The sequence below is a fragment of the Lycium barbarum genome, chromosome 10, assembly GCF_019175385.1.
Source record: "Lycium barbarum isolate Lr01 chromosome 10, ASM1917538v2, whole genome shotgun sequence".
NCBI classification, from domain to species: domain Eukaryota; kingdom Viridiplantae; phylum Streptophyta; class Magnoliopsida; order Solanales; family Solanaceae; genus Lycium; species Lycium barbarum.
The window spans coordinates 120,755,409-120,779,284 of record NC_083346.1 but is presented as its reverse complement, the minus strand read 5'-3'; the positions used below and the strand labels follow the sequence as shown (position 1 = coordinate 120,779,284).

At 34.2% G+C, this 23,876-nt stretch overlaps 1 protein-coding gene and 1 long non-coding RNA gene across 3 annotated transcripts; one reads left to right on the top strand and one right to left on the bottom strand.

Moving 5' to 3' along the window:
- Positions 1–3,059: 3,059 nt before the first annotated feature.
- Positions 3,060–9,105, bottom strand: LOC132616059 (uncharacterized). Of its 2 annotated transcripts, XR_009572969.1 has the most exons (3): positions 8,396–9,105; positions 4,175–4,263; positions 3,060–3,351 (listed from the first exon to the last, which is right to left on the bottom strand). It is a non-coding gene; the product is annotated as an uncharacterized LOC132616059 (long non-coding RNA). The 2 variants fall into 2 exon arrangements; XR_009572968.1 differs by lacking the exon at positions 4,175–4,263.
- A 9,060-nt stretch (positions 9,106–18,165) lies between these two features.
- On the top strand, positions 18,166–19,170 carry LOC132613417 (lignin-forming anionic peroxidase-like). The gene is made up of 2 exons (XM_060327439.1): positions 18,166–18,181; positions 18,785–19,170. The coding sequence occupies exons 1-2, from the start codon at positions 18,166–18,168 to the stop codon at positions 19,168–19,170; spliced, it is 402 nt and encodes a 133-aa protein (XP_060183422.1).
- The last annotated feature ends 4,706 nt before the right edge of the window (positions 19,171–23,876 follow it).

Sequence of the window (23,876 nt, the reverse complement as noted above, 5' to 3'; positions counted from 1 at the left end):
CTTCCGGCACCCATTACATGTTTTGTCAGAAGGTCCATTTGGGTGACAAGTTTGGCCATGGACTCATCTCTCTCTTCCTCCTTCTTAATCATCTCACGAGTGAGCACATTTTTGGAGGAACTTCCTCCACCCACTTCCGAATCCCTAGTGTGCCATGCTTCATTAGTCTTGGTCAATTTATCCAACAATTCACAAACGGTGGCATAAGAATTATCCATAATAGACCCCTCTGCAATGTTGTTCGCCACTGATTTGTTGACCGAATCTAGAGACCTATAAAATGTTTGTAGAAGCACACCATCGGGCAACCCATGCTTAGGACAGCTTTTGACTTTCTTTTTAAAACGAATCCAAGTTTCATGGAGAGCCTCATCAGGAAGATGACGAAAGTTGTTGATTTCGTCACGGAGTTGTAGCATCCGCGATGGAGGGAAGAACTTCTTGAGGAATGCTTCGGTCAATTCCTCACAAGTAGTGATGGACCCGGACGGGAGATCATCTAACCAAGCCGTGGCTTTCCCCGTTAGGGAGTACGGGATGAGCCGTAGCTTGACTGCTTCAACTGAGACTCCTGGATGCACATTGGTGGAACAGACCCCTAGAAAGTTCCTAAGGTGCCTATTCGGGTCATCTTTGGGTAGACCATTGAACAGGCCCTTAGTGTTGAGCAGGTGCAGTATTGTGTTGCTTACATGGAAACTCGAGTTTCCAATTAAAGGCGGGGGCTGAATTGCGGCTGCATAGCCTGTCCCCGCAGCTTCTTCACCAACCGCTACTGGTGGATTTTGGACAGGGATACCATCCTCATCCATATTGCCTGCACAACACACAACAACAAAAAGGAAATAAGAAAAGAAATAAAGACTAAAAGTAAAGTTTTACACTAGTTAGTAAATTTCTAGACCGTATTCCCCGGCAAAGGCGCCAAAATTTGATATGCCCAAATTACACCTTTGATATCAGGAGTAAGGGGTCGTTGTCAAATATAGAACCCAACGAGGTTGGGGTCGAATCCCACAGAGAATACAATGAAGAAATGTACTTAATAAGTGTAGCACCCGACTATTAGTCTATAGTTCAAGGGCGAGGGGGATATAATGATATTGGGTTTGATGTTTGGTCACTAACAATTAAATGGTATTGTAGTGAGATGTAAACTATTAAAGAGAGGGACTAATGTTGCAGTTCCAATGGAAAGTAATGCGAGTGGGTATCAATTTAACCTCTTCGAACGTTGAGATGCGATTAACGATAGATTGTTTAAGTTTATTAAAAGTCTTTCGACCAAATTAATAAATATCATTACTAAGCTTTCTCAAGCCTTAGAATGTGAACCAAGTAAACATTCAATACGCTACAAGTTAGCCATCCTATCTCTAGCTCAGGCTATTAGATGGGTTTATTGACCCAGATTCTTGCTATCTAACCCTTTTCCTAACTTCCACCTTCTTTCTCAAGCAAGGTGAAAGTGATTAGGCACAAATGATGTTTGCAACCATCAAGAGATGTTAAGATACGAAGAGTAGATAGAATGCATCATTAACATATAAATGAGGTATGAATATGAAACTCAATTACATAACTAACACATTTGGTCCCACAACCTTAGCTAGTGAGATTAGCTAGACATTTGTATTAAGAAAGAAACAAAGATAAATAATGTAGCCATAATGCTTACAAAGTTTTTTGGGAAAAGCCACAAAATAAAGTGCAAGATTCTCCTTTAAAGCTTCAACAACCAATCATAAATGTTTCCTCCACAAAAAGACAATGTTAAGTGCAGTGAATGTCTTTTTCAGAACCCTAGGTGAGTATTTATATCTCCCAAAAAACGTGCACAAAGTTTAGACAAAAATAACCCTGCAGATGCAACATGCGTCTCGCATAGTGTGTCGCAAAACAAACATGCGAGACGCAAATCGTGCTCAGCAGCCGCACATTGTGCTCTTGCTTTCAGGCTTCCCAGATTTCTGGCACAGTTTGCCTGATCATTGTTGCACCGCAAGTTGAGCATGCGAGTCGCATGTTGGCCTCGTAGATTGCGCAACTTTTCATCTCTTTTCTTCAGTGGCTTGTCACACTTTGCGGTGTAGTTGTTGTACCGCAGGTTGAACATGCGAGTCGCATGTTGGCCTCGCAGATTGAGCAACTTTTCATCTTTTTTCTTCAGTGGCCTGTCACACTTTGTGGTGTAATTGTGGAACGCAGGCATGACATGGGGTTCGCATGTTGTGCAGTGTGTCCTTGTCCTGTTTTGCCTCATTTTGTTCCGTTCTGCTCTCCCAATATTTTTCCCTACAAAGTCACAAAAACATGCTAAAAGTAAAACCAAGAATGCTTGAAGAGCCACAAAATCTTAAGGAACGAGCATTGAATGTGCCGTAATTCCGCGGCTCATCAATAACTACAAAAAAATCTCTTTTTAATGTTCCATAAATCACGCAAAGCTTGAATTGTTCATCAACTGAATTGCATAATGACAAGTTGAGATTGTCTCCTGATGCTATGACCATCGATTTTGTGTTCGTTATTAAAAATCAAAATGTTCGTTACAAAAAATATTAGTTATTGAGTGCAATAAGCTGATATTGAATATTATTTAGTAACTTTAATAAGATGGGAGACTCCATAAAAAAACTTTAATCCCTAAGGGTGACTTTTGATTCACTGTATTTTATCCGTATTATGATTATATTTTTTAGTGTATTCTAATTGATCCGTAAGATTTGAATCGTAATGAATATATTTACAATATATTTCACTTGTATTTTGTATGTATTTTAGAAGTATTAAAATTGTTCTTTAATTTTTGAAGTATATTGTACAGAAAAATAGATTTTATGGTTAAATAATGAATTCAATTGTACCATGAATATATAGAGAAAATGCATGGAACTCTTCTTGATTCATCAATAAAATATAGTGAATACATGTAGGAAATACAAACTTCATATTGAAATGCAATTTGTAATTTTTTAGCATTAACTATACAAGCAAAATATAAATGTAATAGAAACAGAATTCAAATCTACGATTAGACTATACAACAAGCGGGATCATTACCAAAATACATAAAACTTCTTCTAAAATCTTCATAAAAATAATGTCGCAATAGTGATGTTATACATAAAAAAAAAGTTGGAGAAAAAAAGAAGCAACTTAAAACATAGACTGTTCTGTCTACAAATCTACTCCTCAACATCTACTAAAATCACTGCAGCATAATCAACGGTAGCCTTGACAGGTATTGGTGGTTTCTCGTTATCAATAAATGCATTCAGGGTTGCGTCGTATCTCATACGGAGAAACTTTGCATCAATTTCAGCTGGAATGCGTCAAGATATACTGAAACTTTACATTAACAAAACATGAAAAAATAACAAATTAATCATAATAAATAACAACACATTAAAGATATACTGAAAATATACTATAAATATAATGCAAATATATCAATGTCAAATGCATTGTGGTTGTCACTACAACAGTGTATGATTGTGCTGTAAAAATACACTTCAAACACTGAATATATACTACAAAATATACTTTGATAAAAATTAAACACAAATTCCAAATCGCATAAATTTACAAGTAACAAATTAGGTAGAAAAAATATATAACACACAACTAAAAAGACAAACTAATTGAAATAATAAAAAATATGACAAAAATATACTAAAATGTACGCAAAATACAGATCTGGTGAATTGAAAAAACAGGAATTAACTGAAGTTCAAAACATAAACTAATTGAAATAATAAAAAATACGACAAAAATATACTTAAAATGTATGCAAAATATAGATATGGTGAATTGAAAAAACGGGAATTAGCTGAAGTTCATTGAAAAGTACGATAAAAATATACTTAAAATGCAAGTAAAATACATATTTGGTGAAGTGAAAATAGGGTCATTAATAAGAAAAAATACCGCTTGGAGAACATGAACATTTTTACTCTTGTCCAATAACAAAAATTTCAGATCTATATTCAAAAATTCCGGTGGCCAGTGGCGGAGGGCATCTAGGAACAGTCATGGCGGTTAAATGATTTGGTCTTTAATATTTTCTATTCAAATAGGCTGATTTTTTTAATTGCTACAGATCTGACCGTGTCAAATAAGCTGGTCTTTGTAATTGCTACAGATCTGACCATGCAATTGCTACAGATCTTACCGGAAAAGAGAAGACGACTGACGCCGGTCAGATCACGCCGGAGAAGACGGTGGTCTAAAACGACACGAGGATGAATGATACATGGATCCCTCAAAACAAAAAACAAAAAAAAAAACTTTAAACTTCCACTGAATACAGGGACGATGAAATTTGTGGCTTAGTAAAGCCCAAAAAGAAACAAAGATGATGAGGGAGAACACAAAAATAACAGAGAATCTTACATATTTTAGGAAATAGAATTGAATTTTGACGGTAAAAGGTTGAAATTAATGAGCAGTTACTATAGAGTAAAAATAGGAAGTGAAAGAAATCAGAAACTGATTTGAAAAGCATGAAATTAGGGGAGATGGGAGTTAGAAACATATATTTAGGAAAAGGGGAGAGAGAGAAAGTGTGCAACTAAAAAATAGGAGTGTGGGGAGTGGTAAGTTAATTGGTAGAAAAGTGGATAGCTATAAGTTGTAAAAATATAATATTATAGCTATTAAACTTAATTATTAAAAAGTATAGTTATGTTCCATAAATATATAACATACTAAGCTATGCCAAGTAAAGTTTACTATAATATTTGCTTCCCTTTTCTTCACTGGACTCGATAATAACGCGAAAGAATTGCCTGTTGGGCCTTGGTCCAACAGGTTAGCTTTGACTCGACCAAGCAGCCATGCAGTGGAGGGAGGAGAAAAAATAAATAAAGGACCCCGGTTAGTTTATATTTACTGAACTTATCATACATGTAACTATACCATGGTTATATAAAATCATATCATTTAATCATTCTCAATTGAGTGCTAAGTACATGGCCAGGATCACACTATGCGCAGTATTGTATCACTCATGGAGAAGACATCAAGACAGCCACAACACTCACATATAAGACCCCTTATGCACAGTTAAACAGACCCCAGAGCACTCACATAGAAAACCCCTTATGAACAATTAAACAGACCCCACTTAATAAGAACAAGACTTAGGAAACAATTTCACCATGGCATATAAAAGAGATAAAATAGCCAGATATGCATCAGGGGCTATCAAACCTTTCACACACTTTTCTCAGTAGAAAGCTCAAACATGGCACAGATTAGGATGATAACCTAACTCATTAAGACCTTTTCACCTTATTAGACTCAGATGCAGACATATTAAGATAAACTAACACATGCTTTGAAACAAGTTAAGCCTTATTTAGTCACATTATAAGACTTTTACAAGTAGGCTTAGACTTTACTAGATCTGGTTTTATCCTAATCAAACTCTCTTATTTATCTCAGCAATAGTTCATACAAATCAACATGATAAATGAGTAGGCAGATTCAGGCCAAGAACAATATATAAGTCTCAGGTTAGGGTATTTAAGAACAATAGAACAACAAGCCTTATAAACCAAATTCCTCATGGACACCTCAGTTTATCTACATTGTATCATCAAGATTCCATGGTCAATGTATTGGAGCTATCATAATTCTAAACAAAGTCATCACAACAATCACCAGAGGTCCTTTAGGTCATTAAGCATCACTGATCACATTAAGAGTACACATAATCAAATAACATTTCACAGACTCCTAGTTTTAGGGATAGTAGTGTCAAACAACTCACATAGTCTAAACCAGTACTCAAACAGTCATTTTGAGTCAATCATTTGAGAGAACGAAACCAAAATGACCCAAAAAAAAAACATTTCGAACCAAAATACCCCAACAAAAAAATAATGACAAAAGTACCTTTAGCTCAGTGATTTACTGCGCTAAAGGACTTAATCGTAACGGTGCGGTTAAGTCCTTTAACGCAGTAAAATACTGCATTATAGAACCAGTTAATTTTTTTTCTATAACGCAGTAAAATACTACGTTATAGAAACAGTACAAAAAAAAAATTGTCTAACTTTATTTTTTGCAACACTTAGTGTTTTTTTCCATACTTTGACCAATGATTAGTCGTGTGTCAAGAGTCCGAAACGTCAATATTTTATATAGAACCTGATATTTTTTTTCTGCGTACAATAATGTAGGCTCAATACATCAAGGATATGTAAATGTTCGGATCGTCATTTTAGGGGTTGAAAAGGTGCCCGAAGTAAGTTTTGTTAGAAAACTTTAGGTTTAAGTGTTCTATATACATAGACGTCTATTTTTGTTTGAAGATTTGTTGTCATTAGCTTAAAGTTTTTTATTTTTAGGGTTTAGATTTAAGTGTGTTATTTTTTAAAGCGTAACTTTATTTCGAATATACGTGGTTTTTTGCGCTCGAACGTCCAATTTATGCGATATTTTTTTTTCAACATAGTCGAAATAAAGTTACGCATTAAAAAATAACACACTTAAGGAACACTTAGTGTTTTTTTTCCATAAAAAGATCGCAACATCTTATTTTAATAAATCTTTTCTTTGCGACATTTAGTGTTTTTTCCATACTTTAACCAACGATTAGTTGTGTATCAATACTCCGAAACGTCAATATTTTTTGTAGAACCTGATATTTTTTTCTGCGTACTATAATGTAGGCTCAAAAGATCAAGGATACGTAAACGTTCGGATCGTCATTTTAGGGATTGAAAAGGTACCCGAAGAAAGTTTTGTCTGGAAATTTTAGGTTTAAGTGTTTTAGTTTTTAAGGTTTTGATTTAAGCGTGTTATTTTTTAATCAAGACATAACTTTATTTTGAATATAAATCTAATTCTAAAAAATATAGGGAGAAAAACTAGTTGTAAAGTGGTCAAACTTTAGATGGTTATAACTTTGAGCTCGGACGTCCGTTTTACGCATTTTTTTTTAACTTGCGTATTTTTTCGAGATCTATGCGGACAAACTGCGGTTTGGCCGAGCCGATTTTTAAAAAACACTTGTTATCCTATTCAATTTCAGTTTTCTCCCAAATTGTCATGAAGTTTTTAGTTTTCTTTACTTATAATATGACGATACGCAATAGATTTCAACGTAAAAATTCCGGAACAATTTAGTTGTGAATGTCAATTTCACTTTTGTGATTTCAATTTTCAAAAATAAAGCTGACTAATTTTCTCGACATATAAAGTTGACTAAAATAACCTTATAAAAATAGAACACTTAAATCTAAAGTTTCCAAACAAAAGTTACTTCGGGCACCTTTTCAACCCCCAAATTGACGATCCGAACGTTTACGTATCCTTGATGTATTGAGCCTACATTATTGTACGCAGAAAAAAATATCAGTTTCTATATAAAATATTGCCGTTTCAGATTCTTGATACACGACTAATCGTTGGTCAAAGTATGAAAAAAACACTAAGTGTTGCAAAGAAAAGATTTATTAAAATAAGATGTTGCGATCTTTTTATGGAAAAAAAATACTAAGTGTTCCTTTAAGTGTGTTATTTTTTAATGCGTAACTTTATTTTAAATATGTTAGAAAAAAAATCGTGTAAATCAGACGTCTTAGCTCAAAAAACCGCATATATTCGAAATAAAGTTACGCTTTAAAAAATAACACACCCAAATAAAGACCCTAAAAATAAAAAACTTTAAGCTAATGACAACAAGTTTTCAAACAAAAATGGACGTCTATGTATATAGAACACTTAAACCTAAAGTTTTCAAACTAAACTTACTTCGGGCACCTTTTCAACCCCTAAAATGACGATCCAAATGTTTACGGATCCTTGATGTATTGAGCCTACATTATTGTACGCAGAAAAAAATCAGGTTCTATATAAAATATTGACGTTTCGGAGTCTTGACACACGATTAATCATTGGTCAAAGTATGAAAAAAAAAACAACGTGTTGCAAAAAAAAAAGTTGGCCAATTTTTTTTTTGGTACTGTTTCTATAACGTAGTGTTTTACTGTGTTGTAAGAAAAAAGTTTAACTGGTTCTATAACGCAGTATTTTACTGCGTTAAAGGACTTAACCGCGTCGTTACCGTTAAGGTCTTTAGCGCAGTAAATTACTGCGCTAAAGGTACTTTTGTCACTTTTTTTATTGGGGTATTTTGGTTCAAAAGATTTTTTTGGGGGTCATTTTTGTTCCGGACTCATCATTTGAACAGCTAAGTCAGATTTCCACATAAGCATGATAGTAGGATAGCCAATTTGATTTCTAGTACATATTAAGGCAAGAATTATATCTAAATGAGCTAATGCCTATCCTAAGCAACTCCCTAACGGAACATGCCACATACATAACTAAATAAGAACTGCAAACTACAAACTCAAAGATCAAAAACAAGATAAATGGTTACCTTTTGTTTGCGCAGCCGCGAACAAGAATGGATTTGGAGCCTTTGTGCTTCCAATTCTCGCACTCCACCACACAAGAGGAAAAGTAAATAAATATTTGGACTAGAAGACTCCACTTAGCAGTTAAGTCTTTAATTTTTTTTTTAACTAAAGCTCAAAATTTTGAGTTTTGTTCACTCAAAGTTAAAGCTATGGATGTTCAAACTTTTTTTTTTTTTAAAGTGAGGGTTGGGGTTCTATTTATAGAACCCCAAAATTCATACAAAGAAACAAACCAACCATGTGGGACAAACTACTTTTCCTGAAATTAACCCTTGCAAATGTTATTTACGGCCTAGATTGACTCAAACCATTAATGAATGGTCAGATCTGAGTCCTGTTGAAGTCAATCCGACCTATTCACCTTCAACCAATGAGGTTTGAGTAAATACGAACCTAGTACTACAAATAAAATAGAAAAGATCAACTTTTTGACTAAGTAATTCAAAAGAAAAGTAAAAGAAAAGGGTGATTACCGCGTTTGGGAGAAATTCGAGTGAAAATAAAACTTGAAGAAATTGATTGTTTCATAAAAATGATTATGCAAAAACTGTGCATTTTCTAGGCTCTCTGCATTTTTACCGTTTTTAGATGTGAGAGAGAGGGAGAATATAGGCGTCGGCTAGGGTTTAGCATAAAAGAGGAAGAGAGAGAAGGGGTTGGGGGTAGGGGTCATTTGGTACGCGTGTTTGTAAAATGAGGGAATATAAGTTTGCATTCCCCTCCCTTATTGCTGATTAATCTTTGGCTGGGTCGGTCCATTATTGGACTAGGCCTGGTCCAATTTTAAAAGACACGAACATGGCCTTTTTTTCCCTATGTATGTCATATGTGTATATTCATGCATAATGGGTGTATATACGCTTATAGGGGTAGGACGATTAATTTAACAAAATAGACAAACACTTTAAACAACCAATTATTGACCATAGTATTTAATTATAAACAAATTAGGACGTAATTAATTTTATAAACGGCTAATAAGTTCAATTTTGCAAGCATAGCCTCAATTGATTTTTAAATCCAATTTAACCGTTTCAATTATGACCATATTTGGCTAATTGAAATAATGTCCCTAATTGGTCTTAAGCTCATCAATTATCTCAATCATGAGCTTATTTATCCGTATTAGCTAATTAAAGCTAGATTTGCACTAATGGCCTCAATTGATTTGCCAATGAGTTTGGTCATTTCAATTAAGGTCATTTAAGGGCTAATTTTGCACAAATGACCCCAATTGTCTTAAATCATGAATTGACTAATTCAATTGTGGCCACAATGTAAACAATTAAATGATTAAAAATCAATTTTGCGATAATGTTCCTCTAATTGATTAATTAGCCTAATTAAGCACTAAAAACAATTTATTAATTTCAAACAATTATGCAAACACGCAGAATTAGAGATTGAGGGGTAAAAAGGGTCAAATCTTTTAATCACTCAGATTCGTTGGATTCAAAGGGGATAAATCATTTGTTAATTTGACCTTTTAACAATTTAGAAATTAAGTAAATAATTATTTGAATTTTTTTTGCTTTTGATTAATTCTAGTAAAATATTCCATAAATGTCATAAAATACCAATTAATAAATAAATCATTTATAATGTCATAAAATCACTTTAACATTTTAAAGGAGTAAAATGTTAACCTGAACAATTTTATAAAAAATCATGCAAACTCTTTAAGATGCATGACTCATTTTATTTATTATCCAAAGACCCTGAATAATTAAAATAAATTATGAGAGTTCAAAATTTAGGTGTCAACTGATAGTAGTGCGTTGGGGTAAAACGGTTGTGGGGTGCGTTGGAACTTAGCCCACAAAAATCTGAACCCAACCCACCTTGTGCGGCTCCGGGCTTTGTTCATCTTTTCCCGATCATTGGACGTGACAAGGAGGGCCAAATAGTTGGACAAACCTTTCACGACGAGAGGGCCAAAACTTTTTAATGAGTCAAATATTGAAAAGAGATACATTTACAATCATATTCTTTGATCAAATTTTTATCGTAGTGGAGTCATTTAGGCCTTATGCGTGACATCAAGATTTCATGAAAAAACTTATTGTAAAAAATTAGGAATCACATCAAAATATTCGTTCGTGTCCATTTTGCAATTGCATATGAAACTAAATAAGAACCAAGATTAAGAATATGAGCTTTTATTAAGGATCTCACTTAGAAATGTTAGATTCAAAACATTTATACCTAAGCTTGCAATAAATTCCTATCTAATTAAATATGTTAAGTTTTCTTTTTCGCTCTTTTTCAAGTGATTTTGTGTTAAAGTTTGGATATGAATATGAATACATGAATTTTAGAAGTCTTTGCTTATTTTCATGCCTGCCAAAGATTGTATCTTGGTCCTGTTTGCAAAATAATCTGTATAAGTTTAAATGAAGTTTCAGAATGTGTAAAACACTTAGGAAAATCAGATTACACAATCTGTAAAAACTTAAAACCAGTAAATTACAAAAACTGGAAAATGAACAGAAACAGTGTTGAAAAAATATTTTCCGAATATAATCGAGCTCACTTAATTCAAAGTGTGTCCTTAAGGAAATTATTCCCCTCACAGTACTCGAGGTTGATGGAATATCCCCTCCCAGGACAGAACGATTATCTTACCAGAATAGTAGTACTCCAAATTCTGGTAGCGGCGAACCACTCAATGGCAGCATATCACACAGTAAAAGAAAACTTTTAAAAAGAGTAGAAGAATAGAGAAATTCAGAAAATTCGTAAGAAATAATCTGAATATTAACTGGAATTTATAGCCATTAATGCACTGGTTGGGAAAAGGTTTGCAGCTTTTCACAAAGGTTTGCAACCTTTCAGAAAATAACATTTTTTTTTAATAAAACGGAGGGAAATTTAAATTAGTCCGGGAAGAAACGGGTCGCAGATCAGACACGCGGATCCGGGTCACTAACGGGTCAGGATCTGGAATTAATTAATTATAATGCCGATGCCGAGGTCGAGCGACGACGACGACGGCGCGAGGGGTCCTTGCCCCCTCAACCCTTTTAGCAACTAGAGAAGGTGTAATGTAGTATATACACCTCTCTTTTCCTCTCTTCTTCCTATGTGGAACAAATGCTTTAACCAAAGCAAAAAGGGACCTTTTACATTCCCTTCACTTTCCATCCATCATTTCCTATTTACTAATATCAAAACCCAACAGGTCCTACCTTGTTGAATTCAATTTCACTTTCTTCAAAATATTTTTTATAAGAAGTTCCTCATTTTCTTTCGTGTAATGAGGACAGTTTGGTAATGAATTTGGACTAGTTGCTCGTGATTTGGATGGTTGTTGGGTTTCGTTAACTCCTAATTATTGCTTTCCATATAGCAAGTTAGCATCATTTATCTCATTATTTGATCGATTTTAACGCACTTGGCCTTAAGTCCCTATACAAATTCAATTGTTACTCTAAATTATGAATTTAGGATACCGATGGCGAGGAAGAAGAGGGGGAAGAAGGGAGAGACCACTAGGCCCACCTCTTGGTCCATTTTGCCCCAACATTTCTCATTCACCAAGAAAACCAACAATCCTGCTCACCAGCACCTAGTCCAAGTTCATCACCAAACTGTCCTTATTACACGAAAGAAAATGAGGAACTTCTTATAGAAAATATTTTGAAGAACGCGAAATTGAATTCACTAAGATAGGATCAAGATAGAATATTGGGCATCATATTAAGGTTGGACATGACAATAAGCAAAGACTTCCAAAATTCATATATTCATATCCAAACTTAAAACAGAAGACGACGAAATACTCAAAAAAAAGGATGAAAAAGAAAACTTAACATAATTAATTAGATAGGAAATTATAGCAAGCTCAAATACAAATGTTTTGAATCTAACATAAGTAAGATCCTTATTAAAAAGCTCATATTCTAAATCTTGGTGTATGTCCGTTTCATATGCAATTGCAACATGGACACGAGCCAATATTTTGATTTGATTCCTAACTTGTTACAATAAGATTTTTCATTAGATCCGGATGTCACACATAAGACATAAACTACTCAACAACGGTAATTTTTTTTTTATTTTTTTTTTAAAACATGACTGTAAATGTATCTAACTTTTTAATAGTGGATAGCATGAAATAAAAAAAATAAAAAAACTAGAAGAAGACTTATTAACTACAAGTTTTAATTACTAAAAAATACTCTAATCAGTAGGTTTCTACAAAATCAAGAGAGAGAAGGATAATTAGCAATTCAAGATTGGTGGTCACCCTGCCTGTGGCAACGCAGTGTCCGGCGAAGGAAAGCTCCAATAGAGATGGTTTCGGCAATGAAATGGAGCAGGAAGAAAAAAGATATGAAAGAAATTAGAACTAGGATTTTAATATATAGACCTCCAGTTTTTTTCCATTATGGAATATCATTAAATATATAATCAATTTTTTGGCATAACAACTTTCCAACCGACTCTATGGTAACATATTTAATATATATCAAAAATATTTTTTGTCTGCTATATTTATGTTTTCCATAGTTTTTCTTAGAAAAAAGTATTTTTAGTTTTAGTATAGTATTTATCTCGCCAGTTTTTGTCTACTATATTTAGGTTTTCCTTAGATTTTCTTAGAAAAAAGTATTTTTAGTTTTAGTATAGTATTTATCTCGCCACTAACTCTGTGGGTGATATATTACACAAACTTTTGCGCCAAATAAGATTCTCCGTAATGAATATCGAAAAATGATCAAGGATATATATATATGTCTTTATATAGTCTGCTACTACTATTCCTTTCCAAAGATTTATTACTGAATTCCATCTTTGCGGATCATGTGCTGCTATATTTAATATTTTACCTTTATTACCTCCTTCTTGATATATATATATATATATATATATAGAGAGAGAGAGAGAGAGCATTCCTTGGGAAAATAGTGATTTTCTTGTAGGGGTTACATGAAATTTATATAGTTTAGTATATTCAAAAAGGAAAAAAAATTGTCTTAAGATATTTTTATGAGTGATTGTTGATAAATCTAACGATTCCAACGGTTAAGCTCGCTTCAGTGAACTTATTAATTACTGTACAATAACATAAACCAATATGAAAATGTGATTAAACCATAACAAATGATACAAAATATTCAAAGTAGCCTCAAAATAATACAATATTATGTTGAAAAGATGGGCTTAAATTATTTAAAATATTTTATTTATATTTTTATAATTTTGGATCATGTTTTGTGCGGACTGCCCTTCTTTTGGGGTGGTCTTTAAATTTTATCCCTCAGATTAATAGTCTTTAAGTTTTATCCTTCGCTTGAAGAGGTGGCCGAAAATATTCTGAGGTTCTGGGTTCGAACCCCTGCTTAGTCAAAAAAAAAAAAAATTCGCAAGGCAAGGCAAAAGTTCTGCCTTATGGGGCAGACTTTTAGTTATGCCTTAAGGCAAAGTCTGCCGCATAAGACATAACTTTTCCTTAAGACATAGACTTTGCCTTATAAGACAAATAGTTATGCCTTAAGGAAAAGTTCTGCCTTATGGGGTAGACTTTTAATTATGCCTTAAGGCAAAGTCTGCCTCATAAGGTAGAAACTTTTCCTTAAGACATAACTAAAATTTTGCCTTATAAAGCAAAGTTCTACCCTCTTCGGCAGACTTTAATTATGCCTTAAGGCAAAATCTGTTGCATAAGGCAGAACTTTTTGCAAAGTCTTACCTTGCGATTTTGGGCTCGAACTCAGAACCTCGAGGTATTTTAGGCGAAAGACAAAAATTAAAGACCAACAATTTAAGGGACCCAAAAACTAAAGACCAGCCCCAATGAAGGATAATCGTGCAAATTGCCCATTTTGGATTGTATGGTAGTCCATAAATATGATCTCAATTATAATGTGGGCCCCTATCTTGGGGTGGTATTTAATTTTTGTCACTCAAATTGATGGTCTTTAAGTTTTGCCCTTCGGCACTTGAGTAACTAAAAAGTTGCCGAAAATATCCCTGACATCGAAAAAAAAAAATCTGCCTGCCCTTATCTACTACCTAATTTCGCAAGGCATAAGTTTATAAAACTTTTGCCTTGTCCGGCATAAGTTTTGTAGGAATCAAGTTATCCGGCATAAGTTGTGTAGCGCTTAATTTGGCCGGCATAAGTTTATATTTTTGCATTATAATATAACACAAGTTATGCCTTGTGCTTACCTCTTTCAGAAAAGTTTAGAATCATAATATAACACAAGTATGCTTTACAAGGCATAACTTGGTTCCTACATAAAAGTTCTCTAAACTTATGCCTAGCGAATTAGTTACTACACAACTTATGTCGGATAACTTCATTTTTTGCATAACTTATGCGGGACTCTAAACTTATGCCTCGCGGCTTATTTTGTTTTTTTGTAAAAACAACAAGTTCATCAACTCTGCTAGGGATCGAACCCAGAATCTCTGGTTTCGTAGACCAGCGTCTTATCATAGATAGGGGTTGGGGTACTTTGGCCCGCCAATTTCATTAAATGAGAAGCAGGAGCAAAAATTAAAAACCAGCGATTTGAGGGCCAAAAATTAAAGACCAGTGCATTTGAAGGAGAATCCGCGCAAAAAAATTGATATTGGGTTGTACACTTTATGTGCTTTATGGGTCTAGTGAGACAGAGAACGTAGACTTAGCCCACGAGACCCGTAATGGGAGGGTCCATTAGGGTTTCAATAATTGCAGCTAGGTCCCATCTCTGAGAGGGTTCACTAGGCTTCTAAATGAGGATTATAATCATGACTAGAGCTCGAATCCGAGACCTCTTATTAAAGATGAAGGGATCTTATTCATCTCACCACAATTCTTGTTGGTGATGATTATGGTCCTCATTTGTGATTGTAACTGGCCAAGCTGCTCCCTTATATTGTTACTCTTTCTTTATATATATATATATAAATTCATTCTTATTTAATTTTTTTCAGTTCCTGTTTAATATTCTTTCAACTATTCAGAGACGCGTTTTTTTTTTCTCAGCAAAAGCAAAAAATGTCTATGCTTACAAAAGCAAATAGGGCTTTAGAATAACTTTTAGAATTAATTTCATGTATAATTACTGGATTTTATCAATTATAACGGTAAAATCACAAAAAGGCATTTCACATTAAAGTAATAGAGTGGTGCGTGATTGCGCAAAAACTATAATAAGTGGAAGGTTAATCTTCGGTGTCGATCGAGCCATGACACATTATTAGTCACTCTGTAAATTTTATGTCCAAACAAAAAATATTTCACCTAATTTTTTTACCTGCGCATAATTTAGACAAAAGACAATTAAATCAGCATGCATTATTGCATTATATATGCCTCATGGTAGATCAACTTTATTTCATGAGTTGTGACAATTTGTTTATGAAATTCTTGTTGGATCGCTTTAATTAGAATCAAACTTTCTTTCAAGATATCTGCTCTAGCATTTGTTCTGAATTTTGTCGGAGTAATTTGTATTATAAGATGCTTCACATGGCTGCCATTTTATGGCGAGTGAAATGAATTTTAAATACGAACATGAGCAATGAATATAGAAAGCGCATTATTCTTTAATATCGAGCTTTCCTGCGCGAATTCGAATTTAGTCGAACTTCAATGCGAATATCAGAAAGCCGTATGAAAAACCAAAAAAAGTGCAATAAATATACAATAGTGTACTTTTTTGGCAAAAGAATATTGAACGTAGCTCCACCCTAACCAGAGGTACACTTGATTATTATGGTTTTTGCAATGTAAACTAATTTACATCATAACCCTTTTGTCCTTAATCGATTGCACAAGAGAGTAAATTCGGTTCACGAAATGACAATTTGAGGGGAGAAATGATAGAAATATTGGTTTCCTGCAACGTCTTTAATTTGTTTTGCTGTCCTTTCAAAACCACCCTAGCACCCCAGATCCATCTATATTAGCGAACGACACGGATTGAACTCGCATGGGGTGATTCACAAATATGCCTCCTCCCAACATTTTTAATATAGAACAAATCGAAATTAATATATATACACCTTAAAAATCTTAATAATATTATGTTATTTCGAACTTGATACTCCTATATCTACATGACATTATTCTGAACAGTTTTCTCTTTAAGTTAGTTTTAACTTTTCCATGGGCAAAATTACTTCTTTTGGCTTAAAGTTTGTCAAAAAAGAAAACTTTCCAAGTTCACAAATCAAAATATAGGAAGACAAGCTGTATACCTTTTCAGCTTGGAAGCCTTTGAAGTTAAGATAGTAGTACTACGTACTTTACAGTATATATGGAAACGAAATGAGGTGCATGTGAAAAGGCATATTCTTTTTGTTCATTTTATTAATTAATTATTCAAGCACCGTTAGTAACTATTCAGTTATTTTACTGATGCAAGAATATTCAAAATGAACATAATAAATAAAATATAGCACAGAGCACTACGATATATCTCATAGAATCTCTTAATTAAACACCAAATCCTATTAGTAATTTACTAATAGCTAAGTGATAAATAAAGGTGAAAATATGTATTAATTAACTATAACTTAGTAATAATTATACTTGTAAAGACATGTATCATATAGTCATATTATATGATTATTGGATTAGTATAAACACCATATACGGTTATGCTTTTACCATTTTTTGGGACATATAGCATGTACTTAAATATCAATTGATTTTAAAAAAAAAAACATGATTGATGTCTTTTGCAACCTATATAAGTAGAAAGCGGTCATTCACCATTTCTTGTACAACTCCTCTTATACTCTATTTTCTTGCCACCTTTAATTATTAGTACTAAAAATACATAACTTAGAGCTTCAATTAGCTCTTTTCTAGCGATGGCTTACACAGCAATTTGCATTCTCCTACTGATTTCAATATTTATGCACTGCGAAGCGCAGTTAACTCCAACATTTTACGAAAAAACATGCCCTAATGCGCTTAGCACGATTTGTAAGGTCGTGAATCAAGCAGTATCACGTGAGCGTCGCATGGCAGCTTCTCTCATTCGTCTCCATTTCCATGATTGCTTTGTCCAAGTAACATAATTCGTCTAACATTTATTTTTTCTTTATGAGAAGCAGATTCAGAATTTTAAAATTGTAATTGTGAAGTATCATTACGTCTATTATTTGTTTTTGACAATACAGGTTTGACTCGACTATTAATATAATAGGTGGATTGAATAGGAAATTATCAACTATATATATATAGAGAGAGAGAGAACCAAAGACATGGGCATGAAAATATAGAACACCCTAAACACTAGTAAATAATTCTTTTAAAATTTTCAATTCTATTGTAGGGTTGTGATGCATCAATTTTACTTGACGAGGCTCCGAATATCAAAAGTGAGAAGACAGCGGTACCTAATCGAGGATTTGTAAGAGGTTATGATGTTGTTGATGCCGCAAAGAAGGAGCTCGAGAAAATGTGCCCTGGAGTAGTATCTTGTGCAGACATTTTGACTATTGTAGCACGAGATGCATCTGCCGCTGTAAGTGTCATCAAAGTGAATTTAAATTATATATACTAACAATATAAGAATCTATATATATGTACTTTAGTATTCATATAACTTATAAATTCATGACCCTATAGGTTGGTGGTCCTTCATGGAAGGTTAAACTTGGAAGAAGAGATTCCACCATGGCAAATCGTACTCTAGCAAACATTGATATACCTAGTCCCGTTGATAGCCTTGACACTCTTATATCCAGATTTTCAAAGAAAGGACTTAGTGCAGAGGACATGGTTGCTCTATCAGGTACTTAGGCAATCTACTTATCTATGTTGAATTTAAGTTTTTGTTTTTTCACTCGGTGTCTGGTTCTAAGTTACGAACCTAAGTTGTACGCACTTATGTAAATGAGATCACTTATAGGATCACTGAACCTAAGTTGTACGCACTTATGTAAATGCGATCACTTATAGGATCACTGAACCTAAGTTGTACGCACTTATGTAAAAGAGATCACTTATAGGATCACTGATAGGGGTTAAGGGCTAACTCACTTGGTGAGTTCCAATCTTTCTCAATTAAGGTGAAGAATTCAAATCCCGCTAGTAGCGTAGCATCGCCTTTTCCTTTACCCCTCCTCTCCTGATGTAATAAAAAGCCAAATGTAATAAAATTAGATCACATATAAAGTAATTTTAAGTAAATCTAGGTAAATTAACGTGACAAACATTAATTGCCAATCCAATGATTATGGTTAGCAATTTAAACTACACTGTTACCTTTTTTCATTATCAATATATATAACGTAAATCCATAAAAGTTGAAATATATATGTTGTTGACATATTTCATTTGCCAAGTAACATTCTCATTTAATTTCTTATTGTAAATCAACCTCAATGATTTGCAGGGGCACACACCATAGGCCAATCAAAATGTTCTTCATTTCGAAACAGAATTTATAATGCATCAGATATAGATGCAAGTTTTGCTGGCACTAGAAGACGTCAATGTCCTAAAAATGGAGGAAATGGAAATTTGGCCTCACTCGATTTGGTCACGGACAAAAAATTTGATAACAATTACTTCAAGAATCTAATGCAGAGGAAAGGCCTCCTCCAATCCGATCAAGTTCTTTTCAACAGAGGATCAACAGATAGTATTGTTTCTAAATATAGCAATGATACTCGTGCATTCTTCGCGGATTTTGCTAAAGCCATGGTTAAAATGGCAGATATTCAAACCCTCACTGGTCGAAATGGGATCATAAGGAGAGTTTGTAGCACTGTCAACTAATTTTCAGATTTATGTGTAGTTTTTGTGTCATCTTGTGTGGTTCTCTTAATTGTTATTTGTCAGTCTGCACTGTGAAAGCAGTCCTTCATATTTAACTTTTGGTTCAATATGTTAATTCAGATATTAGTTTCCGGACATTTACGTTGCACATTTATTTCATGTTAATCGGTATAAACTTTGTAGAACGTCATAAATAATATTAAGGCTTAGTGCATATGGCCATATGCATCCCCCTAAACTTGTTTCTTTTTTCCATTTTGACACCTCAACTAAGTATTGTTCCTATTGAACCCCTGAACTCGTCCTCAAGTGTGTCTATCAAACCCCTCAAATTTGATTTTTGTTAGAATCATAAATTAAATTGGGAAAATGAAGGTGGAGTAATATTTTAGCCATGTGGTAAACTATTCTTTAGGTCATGTATGTTTCGGTTTCTGCTCTTTTACTGCCAGCTTGATTAAGAACTTCTCTTTTTTCCCCTCTCAATCGAGTGATAATGTTAGCTAAGAGATGGCGTAATTAAATTGGAATATATATTAACGTGTTGCTACATTGAAGATAGAATACTATGTAAGTCGGATTGTGTTTGATTGACGTACTTGAAGACGAGTTCAGGGGTTTAATAGGAACAACACTTAATTGAAGCGCCAAAATGAAAAAAAGGGACAAGTTTAGGGGGCCGCATATGCATTAAGCCTAATATCAAAGCATGTTTGTGATGAATAACATGAGTTTTAAAGGAGAAAAATTGAAGCTCAAATTGATGAATATAATAGTATACCTATTCGACCAACTTAATTGTTGAACGCAAATTGATTAGATTGTTTGAATATGTGAAATTAAATAATTAAATTTAGTTAGATAGGTATGATGTACAGTGGGGTTAATTTTAATGTTACCATATACAAACATATGATTGTATCTTGCTTAATACTTCCTTACGACGATGTTATTAGTGTATGCGTGTGTAACAAATTTTTGGAGTAAGGAAAATAAGTAGCACCCTCTAAGAAAATATAAAGAAAAGGAGATTTTATTGATGTATATTTGTGAGTAGAATTTTATGTATTTCCTTGATTATTCTCTTCAAAATTCTTCGTATTTCGAGGGCGGAAGTATAATCTTTCTCGAACCTACGCTTTAAAGTGTAACACCTAGTACTCTCATATTAAACCATATCGGTAACATCCCGTAAATCCGATTTAGATGTGAATGTATGAAACTAGTATAAAGATGATATTTTAGCTATATGAATCCATTCGGGTGATAAACGGTCGTTTTGAAGTCAAACCAAAAAGTGAAGTTCTTAAGGCCTTCTAAATTCGTCTAAGTCTGAGACAGTATGTACTTATGGCCAGTTTTCGGGTAGTGACGTTAGGAATTTGAGAAAACTTAAAACATTAAAGTTGTAGGACTTTGAAATACATTTCTAACCATATACTATAGAGCTCAAACAAAGCTTTGTGCTAGAAGTTATCTCCATTTTACTAGACGTTATGCAGTCTGAGCGAAGTGCTGCGCGAAGTACCCTTCAGGTGCGCGATCGCGCACCAGAGGTAGTGTTACTGCCTTCGCTGCGCGATCACCTGCGTGAAGTGGGCCTCCAGCTGCGCGACCGCGCACCGACCATGACATTTTAAGAGCCAAACTTCGTTATATTCATTCCCACTTCGTTTTAAACCAATTTTTCTGAGGTAAAGAAAACTAAAGAAGTCCCTCAAGCCCCAAGGATGAAGCTCTTCTCTCCCAACCTTCAAGATACTTTAAGGTAAGCCTATTCCATGTATTCCAAGTCAATTCCAACATACGTTCATGATCATTAAGCAAGAATTCATCATTCTTAACATAGAGTTTTCAAGAAAATCCACATAAGGATCAAGATTCTAGCTTTTGGAGTTCTTCTTCTAATTTCAAGTCTTTAATTCAAGTTTTGGAGCGATTAAGGTATGTAGAGTTACTATCTACTTGTGGGAACATCATTGTTCTTCCCCACGCCTCATAATCCATAAATTATGATTCTTTACGAAAACTAGGGTTTTTATACCATGCTCATGATAATCCTGGGTCCATATCCATGATTATATTATCTATGAATCGTTATAATTCCATCGTTGAGTTCTTAATATTTCTTTATGATTATTTAGAATCCGTCTGTAATCCATGAACACCCATATCTCGTATTTCATGGGTTCTTACATGCATGTTTTTAAATAAAAATGCTTATTTCATGAATATCCTACATGTCTATAAGTTTTCATGCAATTGTATTATATAATTATCTTCATGCCATGATTCAAGATACATACATGCTAAATACAAGTTATTTCATGAAACCATATTTACAAGTTATTTCGTGAAATCATGATCACAAGTTATTTACAAGTTATTTCACGAAAGTCACGGGCTTCTTAGCCAACTATATCATGATCATGTTTTTGGGAGTTGCACAAGTTACCGAGAAGGCTCAGATAACCTGAAACTACGTAGCCACCCTAGGACAAGGATCGCTCCGCCCAGTTAGGACGATTCCTTAATTTACACTGAATGGATCCATCAGGCACGTTACCACCTTATACCTTGGCAAGGTATAGGGGCTCTGCTGGTCCGGTGAGGTACCAGACTCCACGTACCCACGTGGTGATATTATATTGTCGGTTTATGAAATACTCTCCCTACTTACCATGTTTACTCATGTAATATATATATATATATATATATATATATATATATATGTACCCATGCCCATATTCATGTCCAGGTTTTCAGTTTCAGTTCCTATCATGTTATCCAATATCCCATATTATTTCTTTCATTTGCTTTACGTACCAGTACATTCAATGTGCTGACGTCTCCTTTTATTGCCCGGGGGCTTGCATTTCACGATGCAAGTACGGATTTACAGGACGACGCCTCTGCTCATTAGGATCTACACGTACCAGCTTATTGGTGAGCCCCATCTCATTCGGGGTTTAGGCGCTGTCTTTCTTTATTTAGTTTTGCATCTAAAGGTATGTTGGGGGTCTTGTCCCAGCGAGTATGTTACGTGTTTCAGACTCATGTTAGAGGTTTCATAGACAAGACAAGTGTCATGTTAGACTTCCATAGTTGGTTAGCCGGTTTGGCTCATTTATGATATTGTCCGCATTCATGACTTAACCAAGTACTTATGTTTAATATTATGACTTACTATGTTTTACAAAAGCTCATCATGCACTTCACGTTATATTTCCGCTCATGTATGCCTCATGATGATTCAGTAAGCCATGTGGTTCGCTCGGTCACATGCAGTCAGGCAGCGAGTGCCGTGTACGCCCAGACCATGGTTCGGGGCGTGACATAAAGGATCAGTTGTGCACCATGTATCAACCAATGCCGCCACTCGGTCTTTATGAATAAGGATGCCGATCAAAATATATAACTCATATTTAAGATATATACACAAAAATACATTTTTTTTTTAGGTTACCGGAGGCACCTGAACTCATTCTCTAGGGTTAGGTCCGCCTCTGCCGCATAAAACTTATTCCAGAAACTTCACTAAGAAGTTTTTTATTAGAAACTTTTACACCATCAAATCCTCAACAAATGTGTAGAGAAAATTACCTAAAGAAGAAAAAGAACTCCGTATCGTATTAGCATGAAACACGAGGACATGGTCTTGTATCGGAAGGATAAATATGTCATCTCCCTTACATACTAAATAGTAAATAGATTTTGTTTTTTGCAATAAATTTTAAGATAAAAACATTACTCTTTCCATCTCAATTTAAATGTCTTACTTTCCTTTCATTTTTTTGCTCGGATTGCCCTTTTTTGGGGTGGTATTTACATGTTGCCCCTCATATTTGTGGTCTTTAAATTTTAACCCTCATATTTGTGGTTTTTAAGTTTTGCCCTTCGCTTGAAAAGGTGAGTAAATACCTGAGGTTCTGGGTTTGAACCCCCGCCCAGACATAAAATTAAAAAATAATTTCACAAGGCAAGGTTGGGAGGCGTGTATGCAGAATTAGGCATACACTCCTTAAGGAAAAACTAAAGTTATGCCGGATCCGGCATAACTTTAGTTTGCCCCATGAGGTAGAACTTTCCTAAGGCATAGTTTAGTTATGCCTTATGACCCATACTTTTAGTTAAGACATAACCAAAAGTATGCCCCATAAGGCATAACTTTTCCTTAAGGCATAGACTTTGCCTTATAAGGCAAAGTCTTTTTGTTACGCCTTAAGGAAAAGTTTCGCCTTATAGGACATATTTTTAGTTATGTTTTATGGAGTTAAAGCATAACTAAAAGTATGCCCCATAAGACAAAACTTTTTCTTAAGACATAACTAAAAGTTTGCCTTAAAAAATAATAATAAAAAAAAATATATGCCTCAGGGCAAAGTCTGCCCAAAAAAAAAAAAAAAAATGCCTCAAGGCAAAGTCTGCCGGAGGGGGCAGAGCGAAATTCAAGCTCTATCTTGCAATTTTTTAAAAAATTTTGACTGAGCAAATATTCGGACCCGAAACCCATCGGTTTTAGGCAAGGGCAAAACCTAAAGACCAGCAATTTGAGGGGCAAAATTTAAAGACCACACCAAAGGAAAGGCAATTCACATTTTTGGTCAAGTCACGAGGTCACTCGATGCAATTTTGTGAAACGAAAATGAATCATACGGCCCACTTTCTTAACCCTTTTGAACATCCGGCCCAATGATCCATTAATA